The following is an 8,178-nucleotide window of genomic DNA, read 5'->3' as shown; positions in this document are numbered from 1 at the left end:
GCAAGCCGTGTGCTTGCTAGAATTCTTTATTTATGCTTAAAGTTAGCTAGAATTGTCACTACCGAAACAGTCACTACCGAAACATATGGTAGTGACCTGATGATTTCGGTAGTGACAAAATGAAATGGTAAGTAGTTAAATCCCATAATTTTTAAATAAATGTGTTGTGTGGACTAAAGAGCGGCCCAGAGCACCTTTTGGAAGATTTTGGGAGAGAAATGAACATCCATCCAACAGTGCAGTCACTACCGAAACACTGGATGTCACTACCGAAACAGTGCAGCACTACCGAAAAACAGGATGTTTTGTAAAAAATTAAGTATATTGAGTAATCAACTAAAATGTTATGATACTGATTGGATTAATGTATGTTCAATGTCATCAATCAAGAACTCTGGAATCAATATGATCAGTATTTTGCATTTTACAAAGAAATATTGCACTTAGATTTTGATGAATTCTATAAATTGAACTTGAAAATTTGGTAAATAATTCATTTTTATGGATTTCATTGTAAAAACCTTCAAGAAATATTTGTAAAAATACCCTTCAGAGAAAGGAAAAAAACACAATCTGAACAGGTCAATAATAATACTTTTTTACTATAGTAAATGTGATGTTTCGGTAGTGACAATTTTTGGAAGAGGAAAAACGTTCCAACACATTCTGAAAATACAATATAAAAATTGACTGTTCTTTTGCTAGATATGTGTACTTTAGATATGGTACAATATACATACGGACACAGTTTTGGGAATAAAACATAAAAAAAATCCAAATATTTCCGACCTGACTTTGCACCAATTCGGTAGAATGGCCCATATATATACACAGAGTGTGTGTGTGTGAGTGAGAGCGAGAGAGAGAGAAAATGCATGTGTCCATGCATGTGTTTGTATGTATATTTATGTTTACCTCTGACTTGACCTCTTGACCTCTTCCTAAGGCACCTGTGACCAGTCGCTACGCTGTGATTGGCCATCGGCTCCTTCACACCAACCTGTCCATGGTGCACTACAGCGTCTTCTTCCAGATGTGTAAGGCCCAGGGCATAGGCTTTGACATCAAGGTAATCACACACACCTGTCCACAATGGTACACTACACAGTGGGGCCTTTAACATGTCGAGGCCCAGGGGCCCGTGGTTTCTTAATCCGTCCATGGGTACAAGAGGTAGAGAAGTCGTTCAGTAATCAGAAGGTTGCTAGTTCGATTCCCTGTCGAAGCGTCCTTGAGCAAGACACTGAACCCCTAATCGCTCCTGATGTGCAGTGTGCCATCAGTGTATAAAGGTCAAAATGTGTATACATCCTTGTAAGTCTCTTTGGATAAAAGTGTCTGCTTAATGATTAAATGTAAAAATGTAAATGTGTAAGGCCCAGGGCATAGGCTTTGACATCAAGGTATTAGGGACCACCCTCAGGCTCGACGTCTGCTTTTTGGGTTGTGTTATGATGATATGGTGAACTAACCCTTTAATCCACAAATAAATATCAAACCAAAGGAGTGTGTGTGGGCTGTAATCATGAACAAATAAATATCAAATGAAAGGAATGTGTGTGGGCTTTAAACATGAATATCATGCTGATGTATGGCTTATGTTTGTAGGAAAGGCAAGGTACCCTGTTTGCCCTTCATGACAGCACAGAGAGATACAGTTTGGGGATGGTGTGAGTACACGGCAGCGCGCACACACACACTCACACACACACACTCATAGACAGATGCACACACACACACACACACACACACACACACACACACACACACACTCAAACACACACACACACATAGACAGATACACAACAGATATCTGTGTAGGTATATCATGCCTTGACTGTCATCGCCACTTCCAACTTGTCGTGGCATTTGGTCAACAATCCTGGAGAAAAACACAATTAATGATTGTTGTATCATTCAAATGATTTATTAATTATAATGTGCTGCTGGTGTGTCTGTGTCCCCCTTATCAAATATGCTTTACACAAGAACACATTCTATTGCTTTTAATCACCCTCTATGAAGCAGCCGATGCTGTCAGGCATCTTTGATGGAAGCCACTCCCTGTCATCAGCGTAAGAAAATAATTCTCTGGCAGGCATGCCCTTCTTTTATGATCCTCCTGATCGGTTGGTGATGTCCTGATTGGACCATATCGACATTTTTAATTGGTTGGACACCTCAGCTATGGAAAGACTACTCAGTTACTCAGTTAATTGCTCCAACACACTGAGACTATGACTTATGACGGTTGACTACTCTTGCATTTTTGTAATTTGTAACGTGATCCTCCTGTGTTCCCACGGCTTCCTGCGTGAAAACAGCAGCTTCCCTTTCAACCCCCCCCCCCCACACACACACACACACACACACACACACACACACACTCCCATGCCCAATCACATGGCAGCTCGCTCATTAAACTCCCTCTAGCCACTTCTAATAGCCAAACAAGGTGATTGTTTGGTTGTCTGTGTGTGTGTGTGTGTGTGTGTGTGTGTGTGTGTGTGTGTGTGTGTGTGTGTGTGTGTGTGTGTGTGTGTGTGTGTGTGTGTGTGTGTGTGTGTGTGTGTGTGTGTGTGTGTGTGTGTGTTTTCGGACGTCAGTGAGAGGGTCATTAGTAAAGTCATTTGTTTTCTGTGTGCCGTTAACAGAACACTGTGTGAGGATCTCCAGGGAGCTCTGATGACCTTTGCTCGCAACCTGTCCGTCATTCATCAGGAAATCTCCGCCCCCAACATGCCAATTTTAAGGTACCGTGTCAAATGAGCTAAAGATTACCTGCTATCCCATTTCTGATTTGTCTTTTTTGGTGTTGTTAGTGCTTGTTGTGTGTGTGTGTGTGTGTGTGTGTGTGTGTGTTGTTGTTATTTTTACTTTATTTTAAAGACATTTTGTGTATGCCATGCTGATGAAGCTCACTCTGGTCACATGGGAAGACATTGTTTATTGTTTTTCAGAGTGACCATTTGTGTCGCAGAAAAGCTTAGGGGCTGAGAAAAAACAAACTTGTCACACATACTGCCTTGGCAAAACTAAATGTGTGGGATTCCTACATGCAGAACTGACAGCTTTTGAGCCAGTGTGGTCTTAGGACAGGGGCCAGGCCCCTTTCTGGATTAAATGACGGGGGTGACAGTGGTACAGAGTGGAGAGGAGTCGTTTAGTAATCGGAAGGTTGCTAGTTTGAATCCCCTCTCCTTACCAAGTGTGTAAGTGTCCTTGAGCAAGACACTCAACCCCCATCAAGACTTCTCCTGATGTATAAATGCAATTTCCTCGAAGTCGCTTTGAATAAAAGCATCTGTTTGGTTGACTAATTGTAAATGTAATGTAAATGTAATTGTTCAACATGATCGGCTGTTTCTGTGGGGCACACATACTCTGCCAGTGAACACAGCTGAAGGAGCCCTTAGCCAAGACGGTGGAATTCCGTGACTGTACGAATATACAGTGTAACATACAATGTTGTGCTTAATGGCATATTGTATTATCAGGGCCACAGTGAAGGATATGTTACATTCACAGTTGCCCTTTACCTTAAAGGTCTGATTAACTGTTGTTATGCAGCAATATCTTTAAGCTATTAAAATCCACGTCGCTTTCTCTGCTTGTCTCGCCACATTTCTGAAGGACATGATCAAGGACATCGAGGCTGTGTTGGGTCTTACCATTCAGAACAAGACTCAAGAAAAGACAGGCCAAACAGATGGTCGGACCAGCACCGATAAGGACTGAAGCAACAGACCAGACAAGCTCTATGTGTGTTCAAGATACTTGTTTGACTTCATCTTCTGACTACATCTTTTATTTATGTTTCTTTCAGAATACATTTTTGCTAGGGATGATTATGTGGATTCACTGAAAACACACCAAACATTACACAATTAATTATTATTATTATTAATGAGGTAAAAATAATAATAAATGTAAAAGAATAGGACTGTGCATTATCTATAAAGAAGAGAAGTCATGTGGATTGAAATTAAACTAATGAATTTAATTTACAAATTTAAACAGTAATATTGTAGTCAGTCAGTGATTCAGTTTGGCTAACTGATGGCTTTTACAGCCGGAACTGTAACTAAGTGCGTTGTTTCCGGGGGACGGAGATGTTTGCTGGTACAATGACAGGGTGAGCCGTGAAGTAGCGAGTGTATTTAAAGTATTACTGGGTATTTAAACTGTCGAGTCCTGCTTTTTATAATGTGAGGTAGTCGTGAACACTGCGCTTATACCCAATGGGAATTTAATAAATAATGTTTTGTGCCACAGCGAGTCGGCTTACCGTTTTGCCCTGAACACTACTGCAACGTTTACAGCGGTGAAATACATGCTATGTCTAAATGTAGCATCAGGTATCTGAAGTGAACCCTAAGACATAGGAATACACTTAGTTTATGATCTGAACGGCTGTACTGTAACGAAGACGTGGTCAAAATCAACATAGAGGATATACAGCTCAGCGACAATGTATTGATAAACAAACCAGAATAATTGCCTGATATGACAGCTTGATCTCACTTGACAGATGATGTCACTCAATCATGGATGTGTATTCCTCACACTTACGGCTATTCATAAAAGGAATACATCTATCTAATCGGGCATGGAGTCTTACTCTTCTAAATAAAAGGAGTTGTAATATTATTTTCTCGTTTTTATTTTTGAAATGATAAGAATTCTGCGGGGTATACACAGCATCATCTTAAAAGTGATACTGTTTCCAACCACATTTCGGAAAAGAGGTCCGCGTCCCCTTGCCTCCGAGGTTTTGACATGCCACCTCGCTCAACGCAAGCTCCCTCCGTGGACCTCGTTCTGTGTACGCTACAGCGCCATACACAACGACCAGTTTGGACGCTCAAACTTCAACTGGCGAGTCCAGGGCGCCAACTACCACATTCTTCGGACGGGATGCTTTCCCTTCATCAAGTACCACTGCTCCAAAGCACCTCCGCAGAACTTGGACTTCGAGGACAAATTCTTCGGCACACTGAAAGTTATTAATCTTGGTCAGTGATCAAACACTTTGTCAGTTAGATCACATAATTTCGTACCTTTATCCAATGATGTTTTTCTTTTTCTCTGTATTTCGTGTTATTCGTTTATTAAACTTTGATTATGTTTCCCTTTTTTAATTTTCTTTCAGGTTTACCTTGCCTGGCCTATGGGCTTGGGTCATTGATGATGATCAGTGCATCAGAAACGGTGCAAACAACAGCAGGTCCCATCACCGTGTACTTCCTTTACAAGGAACGGGAGGGAGCGCCGTACTGATGTTGTGTGTGTTTGTCTTATGTTGCAGTGATTCTGTAATGTAGAGGACTGCTTAAAACAATACATCAGTTCGTTGATATACCACGCCTGGAGCATTTGTTTTCCTTGTCAGCATTCTACCTGAACCTTGCAATTTAAAGAGATTAAAGAATGATTTATTTCAGTTAATTGTCTTTTCTCAGCGAGGAAAATGTCCCATTCTACAAGATGGATTATTTGAAGTGCTTGGTGGTCACACACACTTGTTTACAGTGTAATAAACCTGATCTGCGCCATGCAATTCATCTGTGACAAGTTTAAAATGAGAGAATCCGAAGTCTGTCTCGCCTTGCCTCCCTTCTCTTCTCATTTGCTCTGTTTCCCTCTGGTGAATGCAGAAATTTAAATACTCTCTGCTCATTTATTTAAAGTCAAATTAGCACTAACTGCCCTGGCGCAGCAGATTGTCAATAGGCAGCATTAGGGAGCGTGGCGCAGACAGCTCTGATGAAATGGTTTTTAATTACCATAGAGGAAAGCGTGGCCTTGGTTCAGGGCTTGCGCCAGACCCCCTTTCCTTCTGACACTGTCAGCCCTTTGATTTCTGATAATGTGCTTTGCTGACTTGGCAAGGCCTTCCTTCCCTATCTATCCCTGCTCTGTCTCTGTGCGGTTGAAAGTACCCATTCATGGCCCCCACTCGAGATTCGATTTGACAAACTGCCTTATTGATTCCCCCAGCCTTCTCTTTATTTCTCTGCTCCTTCAGCTGCTAAACACATTCATCAAGGGCCTCCATGTCCCCGGCCTGGCCTCCCTCTCTTCTACTCACAATTAGGCCAGAGTAATAATTTCATGTATTACATGCAGATCAATGGACCTTTGGCCTCATCTGTCGGTTTTTGTGCTGGTTAATTCTGAGAGACAGACGCGTTTGGATAAGAGTCGTTTTTCAATTGCGCGGTTCCTTTCTGTAAGCACGAGAAGGAATGTCTAAGACTTACAGCTCGAGACTGAAGAAGTCATTTGTAAAACTCTAACTAGTCTTGCACCACATAAATAGTCAACAGCATCACATTATTTCTTCGAGGTAATTATAGTGCTCTCTGTCGCTGCTCATGTATCAGGTAAACACAGATGATACCGCTCTTGTATCATCTCTAATGTGACTAACAGCCCTTAATGAGGATCCTTTAGTCTCCTGCAGACATCTGATCTGAGCTCGCCCGCTTCTGTCTGAATGGAAACCGCTCTTCTCATATGCGGCCTGTCAGCAGTGCTAAACCCCAGCATGGAGAATGCTCAGGCAAGCATGTCTTCATTCCTCGTTGACCCCTGACCCCCCCCCCCCCCCGCCTCTTCTTCAGTGCCGATTACCAGAGTACAGTTGGACGGGTCTGCGGACGATGATGGCACGGGGGCGCAGGGGGATATGGCTTCATTTCGCAGCCCTGAAAGGACGGGAGGCGACGCGCTGAAACCTTAGACCCGTCCGCCGTCGCTGCCTCTGTGTGTGTCTGGGTACAGTGGGGTGTGTGTGTGTGTGTGTGTGTGTGTGCCTCTGTGTGTCTGGGTACAGTGGGGTGGGTCTCTGAACCGCGGGGAAGCTACTTTAGACTAAGCCCACGCTTAGCGTTACATCTGAACCCGCGGTCAACAGGCTAGGATGACTCACTAGCAAATTGGTTACTGTAAATTAACGGAAAATTTAGCCTGATCTGTACCCCCTGAGTTCAATGACCTTGTTTCTCCGAGGCTGTGCAGGGGAGTCCTGTTTGTAATTGGCTGGCTCAATTACAGACCCCTCTTCTAAATATAAGGCTCTGATAAGCAGAGGATTAAGTACTTCTATTAGCAAGTCCAATTACATGCTAACACAGTGCTCCAAGTTGAAATCTTTAAGTACGTGCACATCTTAGGTAAGCAGTGGAAATTAGAGCAAGGCTCTCAGATCAGTTTGTGCTTTGTGTTGGTCTGTATCTGCTCTTTGGTGATACGTTTATTTATTCAATCAGGTTGTGTTTCTATGTTTTAAAGGTAAAGAAGTCATTACGGGGCGAGATTTACACCATGTCTTCTTACTGTGCTGCAACTTCAGTAGTCAGACTTTGCACATTTGAGCGAGACACACTCGTGTTTGGTGGATTCAAACGTCCTGTCCTCCCCTTGTAATCTATTATTTAGGAGGAAAAATCACATTAATTTTTGCCGTGACATGGAGATGTATGGGTTTGGCAGAAACAATTATTGTATGCATATCCCCCGTGGCTAAATCAAAAGGAGGTTATCATTGAGATGCAGGACCAGCCCCGGCGGGCTCCTCTGTCTCTCTGGCAGAACCGGTCCTGGAGCAGCGGGGTGGTGTCAGATCCATTATAGACGACAGGCCCAGGCCCCGGACGAGACGCATGACGCACGCGGACGCATACGCCACCGCTCCCCTTAATGTACACGTGCCGTACTGCGGCGACCAGAAGGGTTGAGACATCACGGTAATGCGAGCCGGAGCAATTTCAGAGTTTGCCATAACATTTGTGTGCTGGTGTTGTTTGATACCTTTCGTTGAGAGGTATTACACGTGTCAGCTGTAATTGGATAAGGCTGTTTGTGAAGGGGTTGCTGTGAGAGTGGTTGGGTTGTGGAGATGCTGGCCCATCAAGTGTTGTGCATATGTATCTGTCAGAGAATCTCAGATTCAGGCCGATCAAGACCAAACTCGGCACAAGCTCACACACTCATCATCACACACTTTCATTTGAAGTTTCTTAGGGACACAGTTCTCTGATCCATATCTATGAACTACGCCCTCAGTTTCTTTTACGGTGTGTACCTCAGGTGGCCTCAATTAATATCTGAATGATCAGCAGTCATTGCTATTCTTACTATAAGGCTTTTCATAGAAGCACACAAATACCATAA

At 43.0% G+C, this 8,178-nt stretch overlaps 2 protein-coding genes across 2 annotated transcripts in view; both read left to right on the top strand.

Moving 5' to 3' along the window:
* iqch (IQ motif containing H) overlaps positions 1–3,738 on the top strand; it is a gene marked incomplete at both ends in the record, with an annotated part of 51,972 nt that extends 48,234 nt beyond the window's left edge. Inside the window, 4 exons of the mRNA XM_080848265.1 lie at positions 947–1,069; positions 1,609–1,670; positions 2,655–2,753; positions 3,624–3,738. Of these exons, the coding sequence (XP_080704391.1) occupies positions 947–1,069; positions 1,609–1,670; positions 2,655–2,753; positions 3,624–3,738 (399 nt within the window). The remainder of the gene's footprint in view (positions 1–946; positions 1,070–1,608; positions 1,671–2,654; positions 2,754–3,623) is intronic.
* Positions 3,739–4,107: 369 nt separating this feature from the next.
* Positions 4,108–5,443, top strand: cUnh15orf61 (chromosome Un C15orf61 homolog). Its single transcript, XM_080848261.1, has 3 exons — positions 4,108–4,135; positions 4,681–5,015; positions 5,153–5,443. The coding sequence occupies exons 1-3, from the start codon at positions 4,113–4,115 to the stop codon at positions 5,278–5,280; spliced, it is 486 nt and encodes a 161-aa protein (XP_080704387.1). The 5' UTR covers positions 4,108–4,112; the 3' UTR covers positions 5,281–5,443.
* The last annotated feature ends 2,735 nt before the right edge of the window (positions 5,444–8,178 follow it).

The sequence above is a fragment of the Sprattus sprattus genome (assembly GCF_963457725.1).
Source record: "Sprattus sprattus genome assembly, chromosome: 11".
NCBI classification, from domain to species: Eukaryota; Metazoa; Chordata; class Actinopteri; order Clupeiformes; family Clupeidae; genus Sprattus; species Sprattus sprattus.
This window is presented reverse-complemented; position numbering and strand designations above follow the sequence as displayed.

Coding starts and splice junctions, on each gene's coding strand:
- cUnh15orf61 (XM_080848261.1), top strand. CDS start 4,113: ATGTTTGCTGGTACAATGACAGG. Junction 4,136..4,680: donor TTTGCTGGTACAATGACAGG/GTGAGCCGTGAA, acceptor TGAAATGATAAG/AATTCTGCGGGGTATACACA. Junction 5,016..5,152: donor ACTGAAAGTTATTAATCTTG/GTCAGTGATCAA, acceptor ATTTTCTTTCAG/GTTTACCTTGCCTGGCCTAT.